The 22,731-nt window shown below is 35.2% G+C and overlaps 1 protein-coding gene across 11 annotated transcripts in view; it reads right to left on the reverse strand.

Annotated features, from left to right (window-relative positions):
• Positions 1-22,731, reverse strand: part of SS18 (SS18 subunit of BAF chromatin remodeling complex) — a 117,769-nt gene that overhangs the window by 10,828 nt on the left and 84,210 nt on the right. For 8 of the 11 annotated variants that reach the window (XM_063699133.1, XM_004059264.5, XM_019014152.3 and 5 more), the window contains 5 exons: positions 12,634-12,801; positions 11,903-12,007; positions 9,178-9,270; positions 8,352-8,474; positions 5,710-5,843 (listed from right to left, as the gene is read on the reverse strand). In XM_063699133.1, the coding sequence (XP_063555203.1) occupies positions 5,710-5,843; positions 8,352-8,474; positions 9,178-9,270; positions 11,903-12,007; positions 12,634-12,801 (623 nt within the window). The remainder of the gene's footprint in view (positions 1-5,709; positions 5,844-8,351; positions 8,475-9,177; positions 9,271-11,902; positions 12,008-12,633; positions 12,802-22,731) is intronic. The other 3 variants (XM_063699135.1, XM_055368353.1, XM_019014158.3) reach the window with 1 other exon arrangement.

The raw sequence follows: 22,731 nt of genomic DNA on the forward strand, positions 1-22,731 counted from the left end.
TCCAAAGAACCTACAGTGCCAAACAACTTTGTATAAAAAGAACAAAGTTCAAAAACTAATACTACCTGATTATAAAACTTATTTTAAAACTATAAAACTTATAAAACTATACTAATGAAGACAGTGTGGTACTGGCATAAAGATACATAAACAGATCAATGGAACAGAATAGAGTTCAGAAACAGACACATGTTTATGGACAACTGATTTTTTGCAAAGGTAAAACGACAATTCAGTAGGTAAAAGATAGTTTTTGGCTGGGCACGGTGGCTCACGCCTGTAATCCCAGCACTCTAGGAGGCCGAAGCAGGCGGATCATGAGGTCAGGAGATCAAGACCATCCTAGCCAACAAGGTGAAACCCTGTCTCAACTAAAAATACAAATAAAAATAAATAAATAAATAATTAAAATTAGCTGGGCATGGTAGCGCACACCTGTAGTCCTCGCTACTCATGAGGCTAAGGCAGGAGAATCGCTTGAACGCGGAAGGCGGTGGCTGCAGTGAGCTGAGATCACGCCACTGCACACCAGCCTGGTGGTGACAGAGCGAGACTCATCTTAAAAAAAAAAAAAAAAAAAAAGTCTTTTCAACAAATGACGCTGAGAAAATTAGCTATGCATCAGAAAGAAAAAAAGCCATGCAAACTTTATTTCATACTTCACACCATACATAAAAATCAACTCAAAATGAATCATAGACTTAAATGTAAACTCTAAAATTATATAACTTCTAGAAGAAAGTACAGGAGAAAATCTTTGTGACCTTCAGTTAGGTAAAGATTTCTTACACATGATCCCAAAAGCATAATCCATAAGAGAAAAAACTGATAAACTAAGCTTCATCAAAATTTACTCTCCTGTCTTTGAAAGACACTATTTATAGAATGAAGGCCGGGCGCGGTGGCTCACGCCTGTAATCCCAGCACTTTGGGAGGCCGAGGCGGGTGGATCACGAGGTCAGGAGATCGAGACCATCCTGGCTAACACGGTGAAACCCCGTCTCTACTAAAAATACTAAAAATTAGCCGGGCGTGGTGGCGGGCGCCTGTAGTCCCAGCTACTCGGGAGGCTGAGGCAGGAGAATGGCGTGAACCCAGGAGGCGGAGCTTGCAGTGAGCCGAGATCGCGCCACTGCACTCCAGCCTGGGCGACAGAGCGAGACTCCGCCTCAAAAAAATAAAAAAAAAAAAGAATGAAAAAACAGACAGGATGAAAATATGTGCAAATGATACCTGATTAAGGACTTGTATCTAGCATATACAAAGGCCTCTTAATACTCAATAGTAAAAAAAAAAGAACCTCCAATTTAAAAATGAGCAAAAGATTTAAACAGACACTCCTGAAAAGAAGAAATATAGGTAGCAAATAAGTGAGAGAAGATGGTCCACATGATTGGTCCTTAGGGATACTCAAATTAAAGTCATGAGGTGTTATAACACACCTATTAGAATAAATAAAATTTAAAAGACGGATTCATACCAAATATTGGCAATGAGTTAGCAAGGATATGGATGAAATCATACACTGCTGGTAAGAATGTAAAATGATAGGAATGTACAATGGTACAACTACTTCGGAAAACATTCTGGCAGTTTGTTGAATTAAATATATACCTATCATATGATCCAACCATTCCACTCCTAGGTATTTACCCAAGAAAAATGTTCCCAGGGACTTGTCCATGAATGTTCACAGTACTGTGTCTGTAAACCCAAATGTCCCATCTCAATGGACAAACAGCCATATAATGGAACACTACTTAGCAATAAACAATTACTGGCACAAACAACATAAGTATCAAAACAATTATGCTGAGTAAAACAAGCCAGATAAAAACCAGAACATACTATATTATTCAATTTCTATACAATTTTGGAAAATGTAAACTAATCCACAGTTTAGTTAAAAGATCAGTAACAATGTCTGGAGAAGGGATGCAAGTGGAGGGATTTCAAAGGGGCACAGGGAAAACTTCTGGGCATGATAGATACCCCAGTACTTCGATTCTGCTGATGGTTTCACAGGTGTGTATATACGTGTCAAAAAAGATCAAACTGTACACTTTTATTACATGCAGTTTAATGGTATATAAATTATACTTCAATTAAGCTGTTCAAAAAACTATGAAAAGGGTAGGGAAAAAGTGATGCAATGGAGGGTGTTATGTCTTACTTAGGTGGTCAGTGAAGGACTCTCTGATATGACATGATGACATTTAAGCAGAGATTTTAATAAAGTGAGGTTGGAGGCACTGCGGGCATTCAGGCAGAAAAAGGGGCAGCAAATACAAAGATTCTCAGGTAGAAACTCACTTGATGCATATAAGGAACAGCAAATAGGCCAGTGTGACTGAAGCAGAGTGAATGAGGGCAGCGAGTGGTTGGGATATAAACATGCAGGCACAAGGAGGGTAGCATAGGAGGTGGGAGCACAAGTCCTATATGGCCTTGTAGGCCAGTATATCATACGGCTTTTACTTAAAACACCACAGGGTTGTAAGCAGAGAGGTGACTAATGTCTTTAAAACATTACTCTGGGTCTCATGTGCAGAGTATCTCGTAGAGGAGGCACGATAAAATCAAGAAAAGCAAAAAGGAGGATATATTGCAACAGTCCAGATGAGTGCTAGTTGTGACTTTGACTTGGGTGAAAGAGACTGTGAAAAATGGCTAGATATTAGATATATTTTGAAGGAAGAGGTGAAGGGGTTTGCTAATTGGATGTCTGCTTTGCAAAGAGGGGAGTCAAAGATGACTCTAGATTTTTAACCTGAGGAACAGGAAGAATGGAATCACTGTTTACCAGGATAGGGAGGACCGATGGGGAAGTATCCTAACAATTTCCACCCTTTTAATTTCTCCCCTTTTATCTTGCATATTGCTGTAAGATTCATCTGCCTAAACTACAACTATAATTATGTTAGTATTGGGTTTCAGAATCTTCGTTAGTTTTCCATTGCCTCAACCATCAAGAGGTGAACGAACTATTTTTCCTAAAATAAAGAGATCAATAGGTCTTTGGGTGGGGGCTAAAGATAAGGTTAAACATTAGGTTAATGTAGAAACACTACTGGCACTAAAATAGCTAAAATGGTCTCCCCCTCATATTCTTTTCTAGTGGGGAAGGAGAAGTGGTTGGCAACTACTCAAACACCATGAGTCTTTATCCACAGTACAGTCCCAAATTCCTGAGAACTTTAGAGAGTGGAATAATTATGATGATAAAAGAAGTAAATCATGTATCTATCATAGCTACCAAGTGCTAGCCACTGCTACACACTTTATATACACTGCTTTTCAAGCTCCACACTGATGTCAGGATAAAGTTCAAGTCCCCTAATATGGCTTGTAAGAGCCTTCCTAAGCTAACTCCAACACCTCTCTCCAGTCTTGTCTCTTCTTCCCCATGCTTCTGCTTTACTGAACCACACACGGTTTAACACTAGTCCCTTTGTGAATGCTCTTCTTTCATCATCCACATCTACTTGGCTAATATTGGCTCATCCTTGGTACTTCACACTTATATATAATATTTCCGAAGGAATATTTCTCAAGATCTGAGTTAGAAGCTCCTTCCACATAAATCTTAGCTTTCCTTATCTAAGTACTTATCACACTGTATCATATCATATGTTTACCTGCCTGTATGCCATCTACACTTAAGTTCATAAAGGCTGAGTCCATGTCTATCTTATTTCCCAATATGTTCCCAATCTTAGCATGGCACTTGGCATATAATGGTTGCTCAATAAACATTTGCTTAATGAATGGCTTGAAGTTTAGGAGATGTGGAAATATATTGACTTAGAAAGGAAAATATCAGTTTAGTCTACAACATGCTAAAGCTGAGGGAATCCAAAGACAAGAGATGTTCTGTACCTTTGGATAAAAAGGAGCTGAAACTGGGTTGAGAAGTAAGAGCTAAGAATACTGAAAATAGAGGGCAGTATGATTCAGAGGCTAGAAAAAAAAAATACAGAGTCAAGAATTGATATTAGGGTAAAATAAAAAGGAAAACCAATAAAAACAATAAAGAATGAATCAATGTAAACGTGAGAGGAACAAAATGGTTCAGAAATATAGAAACTAAAGAAGACCATTTAAAAATGAAAAAGGAAAATGTGCCAATAGCTAAAGTGAGGTCAAGGAAGATCAAGACAGCTGGTTGCCTATTTTACCTCTGTAGGACCTACTACAGTATCAAACACGTGGAGAATAAATATTTGTTGAGTGATGGAATACATGGACAGAATCTCACTTTTTAAAAAGTTCACCTGCAGATTACAATGAGCCTAAACTTTATCTGCTCAGGAATCCTGCCTTTAAATACTCATTGCCACGACTTATTTCACTTCTAAAACTTAATAAAACCTCCAACTGATCCTTTTGTTTTGTTTGAGGATATTTTTGAAAAATATTACTTATCTGTTCTTATGCTTTTTGTATCTCCTTTGTCTTAAATGAGAAGTGTCAATACAAGAGGGTTGTAGGCATGAGAGAGGGCTGATAAAAGAACTGCTCATGCCTCAAATTCTAGTTACCACTGCATCTGAGTTTTTCCTCAAACCAGATACTGACGTTGGCCCTGAAAGCCTAAACTGCATATTAAAGACAGTTCCATGTTAAAAAATAACCTATTTTAGATAGCTTAAGTGGTGAACAAACCAGACCACCTTCACTGAAAAGTGCAGACAAACCTGAAACCAGCCTAAAGGAACTGCCATAATAATAAATCATTTCCATAATAATTCAGAGTATATATGAGTACATTCATAAAACGATGACTGTGGCACAAGTCTGAGGAATTTAATGACAAAAATAAGAAAGTTAAATGAACACTGGGTTCAAGGGAATACAGTCATCCTAGGATGAGATACACTTCTACATATCTGAAAGAAGAATGACAGGGGAGAAATAACAGTTGAAATAATAGTTACGTGTGTGGAAGGAGGCAACAGAGGGCAGAAAGTTTGAATTTAAAGAGATGGGATATTATGGGTGTGAAGGAAGTGTAGTGGATATGCTGGAGTGAAGTGGAGTGCTCATGAAAGCATCGACACAGATGGACTCCACATCTCAGTAGGTCAAGGCAAAGTCTCAGCAATAAACATCAGGGAGGATCATAGAAATCACTAAGGTTACCAGAGGTTGGGAAGAAAAGGGATGAGAAGGGATCACGGAGGGGGAACCAAATGAATTTATTAACGTTGAACTGTATGTACACTCAAAAATGGTAAATATGATAAACTCTGTATCTATACTTTACCTCAGTAAACAAAGTATGCCGGAGGGTAAAGACCAGAGAGCAAGGAGGTGGGGGGGGAGAGGGAGAGAGAGGGAGAGAGGGAGAGACAGAGAGAGAGAGGGGGAGAGAGAGAGAGAGAGAGAGAGGGAGAGGGGGGGGAGAGGGAGAGAGAGAGAGAGAGAGAGAGAGAGAGAGAGAGAGAGAGAGAGAGAGAGAGAGAGAGAATATATATGTTGTTGTCTTATGATAAGGCCATGTTTTATATGATAGAGTAACTATGATCAACTGTGTTATTAAACAGCATGAATCTCAAAAGTGATATACTTTTTGTTAACAAATGTACCATAAACATTCCCTCATGAGGGAAACATGAGGCTTCAAGTTAAATAAATTTAAAAAAAAAGTTCACCTAATCGAGAGTGAAGAAACAATGTGGCAATTCTGCAGCTGGTCAAACTACTTACCTGGTCATATCCATAAGGCCTCTGCTGGGGTGGCTGTGGTGGTCCAGGCTGTGTTGGTCTATATCCTCCATACTGCTGACCTTGTCCCTGTGGGTAGTTAGGATACTGAGGACCTGGACCACCCTGTGAAGGACCTGAAAATAATGTACACAACAAAAACCCACATAAAAAGGTAAGTCCCTAGAACTCAGGGAAGGATGTGAACTAGAGAGATGTTACTGTATTTTTCTATCTAAGCTAAAAAAAGATAGTTTGGTACCTTGATTTCCTCAAATGCTTTCTGAAATAAATCTGGATGGTAATAATAAGAGTAAAAATACCGTAATGTTACTTCACTATAATTATTGTACTATGCCCTAGCCATTACAAAATATATTTCAAAATGGGTAAAAAAGATTCAGGGAGTTGTAAAGCAGGTTAACTCCATGATGATAAGAAAATTAATCAATACGTCTGATAGCATTAACCAGCACAAGCAAGAGGAAAAAGAGAAAGCAAGAGGCAGATTCAAAGAAAAATACTGAAATAACTTCTGAATAAAGTGGAGGAATAAACGATATTTACAACTGTATGACTCTAGATTTATATTTGCAATCACCAAAAGTATATGTCTATACCACGCATTGACAAATTTATTACCAAAATATTTTAAAACAGAAACTAAAAACTTGAAAACCCACAGGTTACAAGTGAAAAAACTTGATTCAAAAGTCACACTAAGAATTAATCACCTTTAATACTTTACCCATAAAAATGATTACAAATTCCAGAGATGGCAAGGGACTGACTTGGCTTGCTAAACAATATGTCTGTTTTATAAACTCTACTACTTTCCATTGTAAAGAATGCTTTAAAAAGCGTAAGTTGGGCTGGGCACAGTGGCTTACACCTGTAATCCCAGCACTCTGGGAGGCTGAGGTGGGAGGATCACCTGAGGTCAGGAGTTTGAGACCAGCCTGACCAATATGATGAAACCCCATCTCTACTAAAAGTACAAAAATTAGCCGGGTATGGTAGCATGCGACTGTAATCCCAGCTACTCGGGAGGTTGACAGGAGAATCGCTTGAACCCGGGAGGCAGAGGTTGCAGTGAGCAGAGATCGCACCACTGCACTCCAGGTTAGGCAATAAGAGTGAAACTCCGTCCAAAAAAAAAAAAAAAAAGCATAAGCTGAAAAGCTTTGACACTTAAATGTTTTCTATCGTAGCCATTCAAAACCTGCCATAAAAACACTGATTTCAGAGAAAAGTGTCAAAAGAGAACAAGTTTTCAAGCTTAAATAAATTATATCAGCCTATTATTTATTATATATTCAATTATTAAAACTTTATTTCTAGTGGAAATAAAGTTCTTTTTGGACAACACAAGCCTATGGATAAACAAAATAGAAATTTCTCTTAGGATTCCTAATGTCTAACAAAACAGCATTTAACTATAATACTTCAACAAAAATTAAGCTTTCTTTCACCCTCTCTTACCATTTAAGGTATTTATCTTAAGTCAATGAATTTACCTGATTTAGCTGCATTACATCTGTTTTCATGCAAAGGCAATAAAACCAGAATATTGTATTTATTCAAAGTATAAATACTAAGCAGTCACAAAATGAAAAGGCCATTTGGGAAGGGCAAGAAAGTTCCTTTATGAAAGAAAAAAAATCCATGGAATATTTCTAAAGTCACATCTAGAATCTGGAAAGCAGGACTTGACATTTTTAGAAAAATACCTGACTCCCAATATCTGACTGAGTTTCAACACGTATGCTGAGGGGGCAAGAGAATTTCAGTCTGACCTGAGTTCTAAGATTTGCTATCACAGGTAGACAAAGATGTCCACAGCAATGGCAGAGCTTAAGTCAATGAATAAAAATAATAAGATATTACCGATGTGAAAGAGACCCTGTTAGGAAGAGACGGAGTCAGTATTCATAAGCAGCTACTTTTCTTTCAGTAGAGTTGTATCTAAAGTGGTTATAGTAGCCTGTGAGTTAAGACTGAAATATCAGGTCCTCATCATTCCCCACTCCCTATCTAATAAGTTAAAGTCAGATATCCAGGTAGTAGGTATTATAAGTGAGTATATAATAGGAAAATATTGCTACACTTCCCCCAAATTCTGTATGATACACAGCTGCAATAATTCATCCCAATGGATACGTATATTGCTATTTAGGGAATGACAAAAACATTTTCTTTATGCATTCTGAATAGATCTCATTTGTACTCAAAAAAAAAATCAGTATGTCTTAAAAAAAACTGTATTGGCCACTAGTTTTTCAAAATAAATTTGCTAAGCAGATTATATACATATGGTCAATAATTACCCAATCATCAGTTTTCCCAGCACACACAGGGCTAGGCATGACAAATACGTCTGATAATTCATTTTTCTTGTCTTTTAAATGACTCCACACATTACCTTTGGTCAATGAACCATCTCCAGTTTGTTGTTCTTTTTAAATGGATTACTAGTTTATCTAAGAGCAACATTTTAAACCAACATTTTAACAGTAGACTAGTCTAAAACTGAATTTTCAAGTGATAATTCTTGTAAAAATAAGTATTAAATATCCACTTCCATATTTTAAAACAATCAGCACCGCATTTTTTTGGTGATAAAAATACACTGTACAAAGCTTTACCGTAGCCCTGCTGCTGTCCTGGGTAACCTTGCTGCCCTGGATACTGCTGCTGCTGGGGTGGATATCCCTGTTGTGGAGGTGGTCCCTGGTATGCATCTTGCTGTTGGCCATACTGTGAATTTCCTACAGGATAATTGGAGAAGAGGAAAAAAAACTGAGAAGTCTGCTAAAGTAACTTTTTTCCCTCTAAGATGCATAGCCAACAACACAAGAACAAAATGAAATGCCATATTGATTTTTAGAAGTTAACAAAACAAAGAAAAAACTCAAACCAAACAGAAGGATTTCGGCCAAACAAACTGCAGTTAAAGCCAATTTTGCAAGGTTGAACTGCAGCATTTTCAGCGTCTCTGCCATACGAGCATTACATTTACTGGAACATCACAGTCATAAGATCATGACTATGCTAAATAAAATAAAAAAGACAAAATTAAAGACAGCTACAAGAGCACACACTAGCTAAACGAGATCAGCAAGCTGTTTCCTAAAGGCACTATACTTATATGTAAAATTATACATATGTAAACACACACGAGAAAAAAAAGTTTGATGGATTTATGTTCAAATAGAAAATTTCCACTGAGGAAAAAATTATCTTTAATGTTTTAGTCTTTTTATTATTGTTAGAAATGGCAAGTCATGGTTATACATTTTAAATATTTGTAAGGAAATTATTTTGATTGTTTTGGGCTCCCTGCAACTTTCAAGAAAGCCAGCAACTAGTATTCTACAAGAGCTTTGCATGGGTAGAAGTTGTCTTATGCAAGAATTTTCATTCCTGTAGAAGGGGATATATATGTGTATGTGTGTGAAGGTATATAGATACCTCCTTCGTAGTAATGTTGTGAGGAATCCTCATAAGGCCTATCGTAGCCTTGTTCAGGATACGACGGTTGCTGATAACCGTAATCATTATGACCTACATCAATTCGACAAGAGACAGGAAGAAACGTTAATGGCCACTGAGTGAAAACCCTAAAAATATTTAAACTTTCAGATAAAATTGAAAAAAAAGAAAAAGAAATGGAACATAAAAAATAATTTCAATTGCATTAGCCAAAGATTTACCAATGTGATTGTTTTCATATTGAGATAACGTGCAAATTTTTTTAAAAGCAAAAAGCAGTAGTTTTAGAAACATTACACTTATTGTCTTAAATCTGATAATCCTCATTGAGGGAAGAAAAAACTATCTCCCATTTAAAAAAAAAAAAGAATAAAAGTTTTTCACATGTAAATAACCTAAATTAAATTAGAATGAACAAAGGAAGCAATTATCATATTTTGTCAAACACCTGTTCTGCTGGTCTCCAATTCCACAGCATATGCTAAAAACAATGCAAAATATAAAAGAGTTCCATAAGTTTTTCCCCTGAAAGAAACTGAAAAATTTTCAAGTTCTAACATTTACTTGCATAAAGTTAAGTATCTCAAAGTATCTTCAGATGCAAAATTATATATCTTAATGCTGCCATTTTGGAAATCTTTAGAAAATATTTCAAGTATCATAAACATACATCTTCATAAAATTAATATTGTGTTGACAGAGTATATCTTTAGTTTTAAAGCACAATAAATTTTACCTGCGAGATAATTGGACTCTAGTGAAAAATAATACTCTCACTCTTTTTTTTAAAGTTTCACTAAGAAAATGTAGGAAATAACCTTTTAGTTACCTAAAATCTAAACTCAATTTTACAAAAATGCCTAATTAAGGACACAGGAATAAAATTACAAATGAACATTATACTCAGTGCTCTAGTATTCTAATGTTCCCAAGCCACCTCATAAATACCTACATGAAGGGTTGGCAAACTATGGCCTGCAGTCTTAATATGGCCAGTGGCAAGTTTTTGTAAATAAAATTTTATTGGAATACAGTCATGCCTATTCATTTCAGTATTGTCCATAGCTGCTTTCATGCTACAATAAGAGTTCAGTAGCTGAGACCAAAACCATATGGCCCACAAAGACTAAAGTATTTATTATCTGGCCCTTTACAGAAAAAGTTTGCCAATTCCTAATCTATATATTTACTAACATAAATATCTGGACATGAGAGAAAAGAGCCAATGTTGTTTACAAATATTAACTGTCGAAATAAATAGAATACTCTATGTAAATGTCAGATATAAAGAGATACACACCTATGCAAAAATGATACCCTTCAAATTAAAATCCACTAATAAAATGAATTAAAGTAACCTTAATGTTTTGATATTTACAAAATAACAAACCAATATATTTTGAACAGAAAGGTTTTAACAATACACATGTCACATTTCAAGAGATACCCAGGATCAAAATAACAAACAATGTCAAGTTTAACTCTTTAAAATGTAATTAAAAATTAAAAAATAGAAACAATCATTTATTTTCAGCAGACTTCTCAATACGTATAATTTAACAAAGCAGATTTCACGTCTTTAAAATACGTATAGTCTACAACAACCTTACTAAAGTTTTTAATTTAAAAAAATCTTAATACCATGTTTACATATGAAAAGAAAAAACAAAACAAAAACCTAAGTACAAATGTACCTTTATGTTTTATGTATTAACAAAAAATGACAGGTGAGATGTCTTTTCAAATATCCTAAATTGTATCTTCTTGCTAGCTTACATGGGCTGCTAGTCAATGGCTGCTAATACTTTAGCTTTAAGTTTCTTAGTTTCTCTGTTCAGTAATTTATATTTACATCAAAGGATCATATACATGAATAAGGCTTTTGGCAAATCCTAACAACCCACATCATTTTGTAATGTATTTCTGAATTATTTTTTCTTCTACATTGTATCATAAAATTTTCAAGCATACAGAAAAATTGATGAAACTGTACTGTGAAAAGCTACTTGTATGCTTGGATTATTGCTATTCAAATTTTCCTAAAGTACAGTGCATCTTACTAACCAATTTTTCACAAGCCACCTTCTACAAAAAAACAAAAAACAAAAAACCCTAAGTAAAAATCTTATTTCCAAATTGCCTTTCCCATTCTACTCAATCTCTATATGGCTATATTATGGATATAATTTAGTCTCCCAAATTTTTCTCAAAGGCAAGCACTAATGTAAACCTTAGTTTGCTGAGAAGTATGAAACATTAATTAAAATGATGAGACTTGGAAAAATAACTTAAGAACTACATACTCTATGTATTTGTACAATTAATACAAGTCAACTAATGGGTGAACTTTATGGCAGGTGAATTATATCTTAACGAAGCTCTTATTAAAAAAAAGTAAATCAATAAACATAAGCTTTGGCTGAAATCAAACAACCCTAAATATATTACAAAAAGATCCTCTTTTACATAAGGATTCCAATGACAGATTGTGATTCCTGATGGTACTAATGGAACACCTAAAATATACTTTGAATTAGATTATAAACTAACGCTATCATTGGTACTTTAGAGTACTGAAGTGTTTCAAAATTTAGAAGAAACAAATTGTTAGTTTCTTCATCCTCACTGAAATGTTTTAAATAACTCTCTACATTAATATTAGGCAGGGATAGAAAATGGGAAAGTTAACATCAGGAGAGATTACCATCAGGGTAATATTGCTGGTTCATGCCTTCTGGAGGACCTTGTCCACCATGACTGTATTGGTCCCCGTAATAGTCTTCCTGGCCTGAGTACTGCTGTGGTGGGCCTGAAAAACCACAACCAGTCAAGATATAAATAATGTGTTCTCTATGTCATCAAAGGCTTTCTTTCTAATTTGATATTATGAAAGATTATTTCTCAACTATAGATTCCCATCTCATAATTTGGCATTTCAGATACTTTTAGCTATTCATATACATATGCATACACACACAGCAGCTCCACATACCACATTTACTAAAATCAATGTTAAGACCATACATGCAGTATCAAAAAATACCAACTCAGAAAAACAAATGCTAACTTCTTAAAAATAGGTTCAAACTAGTAGCAAATTTATTTCCTTTTAATTTTGATACTACAGTGCTGTGAAGTAAAATTGGGTTTATTCCTGACCCTTTATAACTTTTCAAAAACAAAACAGTATTTTCTGCTGTGAATTAGTGAGCTTTCGATATAAAATTGTATGGTATAACTTATTCCAGAAAATAACAGATAAGAAGTTCCTATCTTCTTCGTGACCCCTTTGTGCCTACTAGAACCCTACCTTTAGTCAAAAAAAAAAAAAAAAAAAAAAAAGAAAACGCCCTGACTTTGTCTAGATTAAAAGGTCATTAAAATTTAAAGCCTTTCAATTACATTAAGTAGCAAATTTTCCAAATGGAATCTTACCCTGTTGAGGAGGTCTATAGGGAGGAATCTGTCTCTGACCCATCATATGATTGCCTTGGTTAACTTGACCCATCATTCCCATAGGTGGCTGCTGTCCTTGGTAATGCTGTCCGCCTCCCTGTGGCATATTGTATTGCTGAGAAGGAGGCTGCTGATGCATCATTGGACCTGAAACAAGACACAACATTATACACATAATTTTTTGTATATAACTTTAACATCTCAAGAGAAATAAGATAATCTTTTATCATATAGTCCCAAAAATATATAAATGCAGTAAAAACTGATTTCAAATAATAAAAATAAGTCTTTGAATTAAAATTCACATGCCTAAAATAATCTGCAAACAAAAGAAAATAACCAATCCATGGTGGTTAACTTGAAATCCACTGGAAGATGATTCTTAGTCATTTTTTAAAATAAAATGCATATAATATATGAACATCCTGAATGTGTGTATTTTCCATTACACACTATCTAATATTTATCTATACCATCTTTCTTGAGAAGATATCATCCTTATGCTACACTGGAAAATACACCAAAAGTAAACTTTACAAAATCACACAGCAAAACAGTGGTCAAACTAAGGAAAAGAAACCAAATCTCTAGATTTTTACTTTGTTCTCTTTTTCAATACTCACTCATTATATAATGGTAGACAGGAAAACTATACAAACACTGAATAGAATTTCATAAGCTTTAATTTAGGACAAAATCTTAAAAAGTCTTCTTTCCCTTTCCCAACTACAAGATTTATAACCTAAAAAGGCCTCCTTGACATCAAATGGCTATACTGCTTAATATGTTAAAAGACACATACATTACATAAAGACTCTCACACCTCTAAAAACAGGCAGAGACATGCAACAAGCTGTAGGCTAAGAAATCTGAACTACAGAGTTTCCAAAGTGAGCAATACTGGGGTAGCCAAACTACCACTGCTATAGTATCACACTGGCAACAGTAAAAATGTATCACAGGAAACAATAAACAATGGCCATAAAGTCCCACATTGCCATCTAACAATGTTAAGCAGCTCCTGAGAGGTTTACTGGGCCAAGTTACGGTATGGGGAACTCATCATTTTGCCATTATAACATTACTGTCTCAGAAGTATGGATGAGTCCTTTCCCAACTTGCTGCTTATATAGCTACATACTCCTCCTCCCCCTTGAGTGACATGGAGAAAATTTAAGTACAGAAGGCAAAGTACTAGACAGCCTGGAAAGGTTTCACAGATGAAACTGCCCAAATGAGCCAAAAGTTCACTATTTAATTACTTAACAAACAATTAAAAACAAAACAAGCCCACCTCTTCAAATATATTACTGACTTACAACAGCAGCAATGATGTAAGCAGAAAGACTTCACATTTCCAATCAGAAGAACTGTTTTATCTGAAGGAGTACTTTATCAGAGATAACTGTTTTTCTCCTAATTTGCCTTCCGTGCTTCTGTTTCTTTTTTCCTTCTTTTCAATTTTATTCTCATAAATGTGAATGTAAGCCTCTCAAAAACTCTGGGACCTTTCTTTCAACAAGGTAATACAGTCTTAGTAGAGACAAAGTGGCTGGGTGAGAGTAGAAGCGAAGAGAACTTAATACTGAAGGTACCCTACAACACTGCCAGTTACATAGTTTCACAGCCATTTCCTATAAACTTCTAACAATTACCAGAGGTAAGGACCCTAATTCTCAATTTTTTTAGCCAAGGAATCTAAAAATCAAGATTACACAGCTAATAGATAAAAACTGAGAATAAGACAAACCTCAAATTTTATTTTGAAGCACATTTGTTCTATTTTTCATTGCCTCTATTAAAACATAAGCTATAACAAATTCGTAAGCCAGGAGTGGTGGCTCACACCTGTAATCCCCGCACTTTGGGAGGCTAAGGTGGGTGGATCACCTGAGGTCAGGAGTTCGAGACCAGCCTGGCCAACATGGTGAAACCCCAACTCTACTAAAATGTACAAAAATTAGCCAGGCATGGTGGTGCACACCTGTAATCCCAGCTATTGGGGAGGCTGAGGCAGGAGAATCGCTTGAACCCGGGAGGCAGAGGTTGCAGTAAGCTGAGATCATGTCACTGCACTCCAGCCTGGGCGGCAAGTGTGAAACTCTGCCTCAAAAACCAAAACAAAACAAAACACAAAACAAATTCAGTAGTTCCGAAGCAAATAATTTGCAACAAAAAAGTTCCAAAACACTAGTTTAATAGCAGTTATAATTTTCAAATATATGTTGCATATACTAAACTATTAAACACTAACATTCATAATTTAATAGGTAACCTGATCGGACATTTATGTAATTCATTTTCAGTAAATGAAGGTTTTGCCTTTTCTTCTCCAACACTGTCTAAAGACCTCTTGTCTTAACAGAAGGTAACTATATAACTAAAACCTATAATACTAGAAACAAAAAGAAAGCAAAACCACAATAGCCAAAAGAAAAAAAAATCCAAAAAGATACATAACAAAACACTAAACCTTGCTCTAAAGGAAAGCAAAGTAATTGTAGCTTAAGCCCTAGATAGAAAAGACCATGCCACTTGTGCTTTATCTTTTGGGACTGTGAGCAGTTCCAATCCCAAAGAGCTCAATTACTACCCTTCTTTTACTGTCACTTCTCTCCCTCAGAGGATCCCAACATCATTCATGATCAAGCCTAAACCACACAGAGAATGCAGTCAGCTAACACTACTAAAGCACAATACATTTCATAATTTTCCTCGAAGCCTTATCCATTAAAGAAAAAAAAAATTATGACTATGACTTCCATTCTGATTGTTTAGGAAGTATATTATTTTCCTTCTTAGGATAATGAAATTATGCTACACTGGCAATGTATATTATCTCTTGAGATACTAATGAAACTAAGAGAAGTAAACTCAAAAGGTTACCCCAAAATATGTTCTAAAAATTTGTACTGCAGAGTGAAATAGCATTATAAAATGCATCTTCTACAACCATTTTCTGCAAACAATGGTATCATACATTACTACAGACTTAAAGGTTATTCTTCATCTTTTACATAAACCATTTTGATGTTAAGAGGCACTACAAAGCGTGATAATACATATGCAAAGACCCTACTTATGTCTTAATTACCTAGAATATATTTTTGCAAGTGTTTTGCAAGGGCATATAACAAACACTTATCATTAGCACATTATTTCTTCCAATTTTGAGTTTTATATTCTAATAGATATTCTATGAAAATAACATCCTTTATTTTAAACACATGTGAAAACCTCCCAAATTACCATATTTTATATTATTGGCATTCTTTTCTCCAATGAGATGGTTAATACTTAATTTTATCTTAAGTCAGTGGTCAAAAAAAAAAAAAAAAAAAAGAATTTTTTTTTGAAGAGTAAGTCAAGGATCAAATTTATTGAGTACTTATTAGGTACAACACCCCAGGCTAGGAGCCATGGTAATATAGAGATGTGATGAGTACTGTCACTGTCTATAGTGACATACAATTAGGTAGACTGAAAAAAAAGTTTTTTTAATACTTAACTATAAAGAAAACATTGTTTTAATCTGTCAATTCTGAATAATGTAATTTTACAAATATTCTATATATATAGAACATTCATACATATACACATGTATTTCACATCTTCAGATGCAAACCAATACACTAAAATTTTATAAAAATTGTATCATTAATCTACAAATTATTTTAAATAATATTGTTTAAAATGACAGCTAACATTTAATGAACACTTATTATTAGCCAGGCACTAAGCTAATAGCTTTACCTGTATTATTTATCTTCCCCAAAGCCCTATGAAACGGGTAGTATTATTATCGACTTCTTCACAGACAACATTTAAGGCTCACAAACATTAAGGATCTTACCCAAAGCTGTACTGCTACGAAAGGCTCTGAAGTTGCATAGCTACTAAATGGTCCAAAGCCCGTGCTCTTAATCACTATGTGTACTTCCTCTCCAAATTCAAATCATACTTTTCCCATGCCACTATCTCCCATGAAAACAGTTCTGTATAATATATCTCTATCACTGTAATATAAAAATCTTATAAGAAATTTCTTCACCCCACCTATCTTAAGACCATGAAACTCCATAGATAATACCCTCCTCAGGCCTATTTTCACATTCATATTTCATCATTTACTGCTTACATTTTACTATTTGTTCCTTAACCATTTAATCTCAAACTAACCCAATTATAGCTCTTATTTGGAGTTATTTCTAATAATTTATTTGCAAGAATCCCTGTATTCCAAAAAACTCAATTAGCTAACTTACTATCTGCTTAAATAGCTGCTTAAAAAGAACAGGATTCTTTAATTACCTAAATTATACACCTGTCCACATCAAGAATTTTTAGTAGTTAATAAGATGTTTAGATACAATATCAAGGATAAAAGAACAATAGCAAGTAAGAAAATGTAGGATGACTAGCCCCGTTCAGTAAGGTCACTGCAGCCAAGCACAAATTTAGCTGAGTTTCCCAGCAACCAATGAAAAAATGGAAACATGATTCTAGCAAGTAAAGAGAACAACAGCTCATTAAAAGATACAAAATCTTTCATAACATTAGAACTTTAGAAAAAAATCTCATAAAAGTTTTAAAAGGTATTAAAAATAATATCAATAACAATTTTGTTATTGTCATTTGTTTCTTTAGTGACACAGACCATCTTTACACACAGTTATTCATACTAACCATTTCTTCAAGCTGGTTATTCTCAACTGTGGGCAATTTTGTCCCTCAGGGGACACTTATAGCAAGAGGATACCTATCTAGCTAATCAGTCAACAAATAGGATAAAGCAGTGAACAGAATAAGACACAGTTCTTCACTTCATAGAACTCAGAGTCTAAAGAAAAATAATTAAACACATATTTTTTAAAATTATGTAATTATAAGTAGTACTGCTTAAAGGATTCTAAGTATAGGCTACTATACTTAAGTGAATTTGCCTAATAATTTAAAATATAGTGAAGTAAGATGTGTTTTTTATTTTATGTTGTATGCTTTTCAGATTTTTTTTTTTTTTTTTTTTTTTTGAGACGGAGTCTTGCTCTGTCACCCAGGCTGGAGTGCATGGTACAATCTCGGCTGACTGCAACCTCCGCCTCCCAGGTTCAAGCGATTCTCCTGCCTCAGCCTCCTGAGAAGCTGAGACTACAGGTGCACACCACCACATCCGGCTAATTTTTGTATTTTTAGTAGAGACAGGGTTTCACTATGTTGTTGGTCTCAAACTCCTGACCTCAGGTGATCCACCCACCTCGGCATCCCAAAGTGCTGGGATTACAAGCATGAGCCACCACACCTGGCCAAGATTTTTCAAATTTAACATTAGTTATTTTAATAATCAGAAATATTTACTGATTACTAAAATCAGAAAAAAATCAGAAAAATTTAGTAAATTTACTTAATTGGGATTTCCTGTAGCTCCTTTCATCCTGGATGGGGGTTTTGGGCCAAGCAGGGGGGTAAAGGATCGAGACTGGAGACTGAGATCAACCACATGGACAAGCGATTAACCAAATCTACATAATACAGTCCCAATAAAAACTCTGAACACTAAGGCTAAGGGAAACTCCCCTGGTCAGCAATATACCCTGTGTGTATTATCACACATCTGTGAGAGGAACACAACACATACCAACTGTTCAAGGAGAGGACAACACAAACTTTGCACTTGTCTTCCACATTTGATCTGTCAGCAAATCCGCTCTACCTTCAAAATACATGGTAAATATCCCAAAACTGACTACTTCTGATTACCTCCATAGCTATCATACTATTTAAAGCCACGATCATCTCTTAAATACAACAAGAGCCTTTTAACAGGTCTCCCTATTTCACCCTTGCCCAATTACAGCCCATTTTCTATATAGCTGCCCAAAGGCATTTTTTGAAAACCATATATTCAGATCATGTTATTCCAGTGCTCAAAACTTTCCAGCAGTATATCTCCTTCCACAGAATAAAATCTAAAATCCTTATGGACTAAAAGACTTTCAAGGCCTAGCCTTCAACTATCTCTTGGACCTTATTTCTTATGACTTCCCACTTTCACTCACTCCGCTCCAGTTCGACGGGTCTCCTTGCTATACTTCAAACACACCAAGTACGCTCCAGTGCATACTTGCTGTTCCATCTGCCTGTGCCACATTCTTTTTCTAGGTATCTGCTCACCACCCTAAAATGGCATACATCCTTATTTTTCTTTTTCCTTTTACTTTGCATATTTCTCTTCATAACACATATCATCTGACATATTTGTATCTGAATCCTTAAGATAAATGAGGAGCTTTTAACCTTATAACATTCATATTGTTAGGAACTTACTAGCATTTCCCAAAGTGTCTATAAAACCTTATAGTCTTCACTTTGCATAGTAGGATCAGACCATATCAATGACCATGCAAGCAGAAATCATGCAAAACGATCTTAATAATCAGTAGGGAAAAAAATCATCATTATTCCATGGCCTTTAAAATTTTGGTCAAAACACTGAAAACTCTATTACTGTCAGTTAAAAATACATAGGGAAATGAGAAAATATTTAATTCACTGTAATTTTAAACATTAGAAACATTGAGAATTGGCCAGGTGCAGTGGCTCACGCCTGTATGTACCCCCAGTACTTTGGGAGGCCTAGGTGGGTGGATCACTTGAGGTCAGGAGTTCAAGACCAGCCTGGCCAATAAAGTGAAACCCCATCTCTACTAAAAATACAAAAATGTGCTGGACATGGTAGCATGTGCCTGTAATCCCAGCTACTCGGGAAGCTGAGGCAGGAGAATCGAAACACTTGAACCTGGGAAGTGGAGGTTGCAATGAGCCAAGATTGCACCACTGCACTCCAGCCTGGGTGACAGAGGAAGACTCTGTCTCAAAAAAAAAAAAAAAAAAAGTGGAAAAAAAAAGAAAAAAAAAAGAAACACTGAGAATTAAAGTGTTTCACTTCTTTGTAAAAATCCTGTCAAGAATAATTTGAAAAGTAGTTCCCTTCTCCTAATGGTATATATGACGATTTAGAGTAAGTCTCTTTTCCACGGCTTAGCAAATTGTCACACTCCTTTCTAAGTTTGGATTGGCATCCAACATTTTATCCTTTACAGTTTCAAAGTTGTGAAATATTTCCAAGAATTTCTTTAATGTGAAATATTTTGCCAGTCTTGCTTCCTCTGGGACATTTTCATCCTTTTCATCACAACTACTTCTCTCATTTGTATCAATGAGTTCTCCTTCTTTAAGCACCTGCAGTGCATATCCAGATTCTCTGAAATGGCAGCAATGTCAACATTTCCACAGTCAGCAATTTCTTCAGTACTCCATTTACACTGAATTTGGGTTTCATTTCTAGCATTATCATTTCTCATCTCTTTGTTGCACTTTTATCTATGTTGGCCAAGTCCCTCTTTCGATTATCCAGGTTTGTAAAATCTCATATAGGTTTACTGCTGGGAGCCAAGGAAGCAACACAACAACAAGCTTTGCTGTATGTGCATGAACTGACAGATGCACAGTGACCAATCACTGACAAAATCTAAAAGTAACATCCATCACTTATCATGACAGGCATCTGTTATTTATGTAGTGATTTGTAGACTGAAGAAAGAGCAGCTAAGAGTTCATACTTTATACAATTACTCTTAATGTGCTATGGTAACTGAAATTCAAATGGTGGTGCTGGGGGAACAGGTGTTATTTAGCTTAACTGCAGTAACTGATATTCATGTATATCAGAATCGCATACAGCAAGGCCTGCCTGTATTTCCATAGGATGTCTGTTTCCTCATGCACAGAATGATAGTAATAGCACGTTACCTACTACCTCAAGGATGTGAGAATTAAAGAAGACATGCAAAGCATTTTGATAGTTTTGTTTCTGTTAACGCCCGGCACTAACAGGTACTTACTGAATATTAGCTGTTACCTTTGGTAAGTAATATGCCAAAAAAAAAAAAAAAGAAGAAGAAGAAAAGCTCCATGGTAATATACTCATATTAACTGAAATCAAATCAGTTTCTTTAATAAAAATCTTCTCAGGCCTTTTAACAGTCTGATAAGCATGCTGAACCTTCCAAAGTATTTTACTAGTAATTAGTAAATCTATTAATACCATAACTTAGCAAATGCTGGGTCAAGTTCTGATATAATTGGGAAATAATCACATTTTTTCATGAATATTACCATTTCAGAATCCTATCACTAAAACAAACTATTTTAAAAAGTTAAATTCCAGCCGGGCGCGGTGGCTCATGCCTGTAATCCCAGCACTTTGGGAGGCCAAGGCGGGCAGATCACAAGGTCAGGAGATTGAGATCATCCTGGCTAACACGGTGAAACCCCGTCTCTACCAAAAATACAAAAAAAATTAGCCGGGCATGGTGGCGGGCACCTGTAGTCCCAGCTACCTGGGACACTGAGGCAGGAGAATGGCATGAACCCAGGAGGCAGAGCTTGCAGTGAACCGAGATCATGCCACTGCACTCCAGCCTGGGCGACAGAGCGAGACTCCGTCTCAAAAAACAACAACAAATAAAAGTTAAATTCCTACCTCTTAAAACTAACAAAATGTTTTTACATGTGAAATTCACATAAGGCAAACAGACTTAACCTATAAACAACTCATTCAATAACAGAGAAACCACAGAATATATGACATGAACAGGGAATTCATAGAAAACATGCAAACAGCAAATAAACATACGAAGTTATGCAACCTGACTAATAATTGAAGAAATTAAGTTTACAGTTTTCCCCTACATATTTAGCAAATAGGAAGATTGTCACTGGGTATGTAGTAAAGTAAGCACTTTTATATGCTGTAGGAATGTGAATGTGGCCTCATGCAACCTTTATTGAAAACAATTTGGCAATGTCTCTCAAGTATTTCAAGTATTCATATATTTTAATAATTCTACTTCTAGAATTTATCCTACAAAAATCTTGTACAAGTAATCAAAGACATAGCTACAAAGACATTTTTTCCAGAAGTATTTGTAAAAGACTGGAAACATCTATCAAAAGTGAAAATGGCTTTGTTGTATTATAATACATCCATACAAAGAATGTTGCCATTTAAAAAATGAGAAAGATCTATATATACGAATAGCGGAGGTACAAGGAAATAAACTACCATGTAAAAATACACATGTAAAAGTAAATGCTAGGCCTATCTCAAGCACCTCCTTTTGGTCTATCTCTTAATAATCCATTGTGTAATAGTAAGAGATAATAAGATAATAATAAGAGAAAACAATCTCAGCTGTGGCAATACATGCTCTTTGCCCTTCATACTTATATAACGAATGTGAACAGTTTAGGTACTGAAAGAAAAATCTCCTTCTACTTTCATGTCAAGCCTCTGGGTCAGTCTAACCAAACAGTACACTGACAGAAAGCACAGTGTTTTGAAGATATTGTCATTTGCAACTTAGCCACGTGAATCAACACTTTCTTAATACTATTAAAACACCCAGAAATAAATTAGATGCTGTGGCTAAAATAAGACAGTCGCTGATAAACCAATCTCAAATGTTTTTGTGTTCACCTTTTTAAAAAAGCTTGATGATTGGCCAACTGATTTTATAAAAATTACGCAAATGATTACCAAGTCAGGATTTTTACATGCATCATTTCACTTAATCTTACTTAGAGAAATTAAGTAATTTAGTCAAAGGTCCCGCATACAGTAAGCTACAGGGGGCCAAGACATATCCAAATCTAAAGAATTACACACATGGAACTTACAAAACATATTCTTTAACACAAGCACTGCAATTTGTAAAATTCTTTACATTTGAATATATAATTAGTAAAATTCTGTTAAATGTGGAAAGCTATAATTACTAATGCCTGATAATGAAAAATACACAGATATCTGTCCAATATAACATCTTCAGAAATCCCTACTACACAATTTGCCTTTTCATACACTGAATGTACTTGTTGCTTTATTAAATAAACATTTTTCAGACAGGTGATCATATAACACTTGATTTTTACTGAAGAAATGAAAGAAATAAATAAGATTTTGTGTGTCCATCCTCAGACATTTTTCTAGGCACTTGGGATACAGCAGAGAACACA

This window comes from Gorilla gorilla, chromosome 17 (genome assembly GCF_029281585.2).
Source record: "Gorilla gorilla gorilla isolate KB3781 chromosome 17, NHGRI_mGorGor1-v2.1_pri, whole genome shotgun sequence".
Taxonomy (NCBI): domain Eukaryota; kingdom Metazoa; phylum Chordata; class Mammalia; order Primates; family Hominidae; genus Gorilla; species Gorilla gorilla.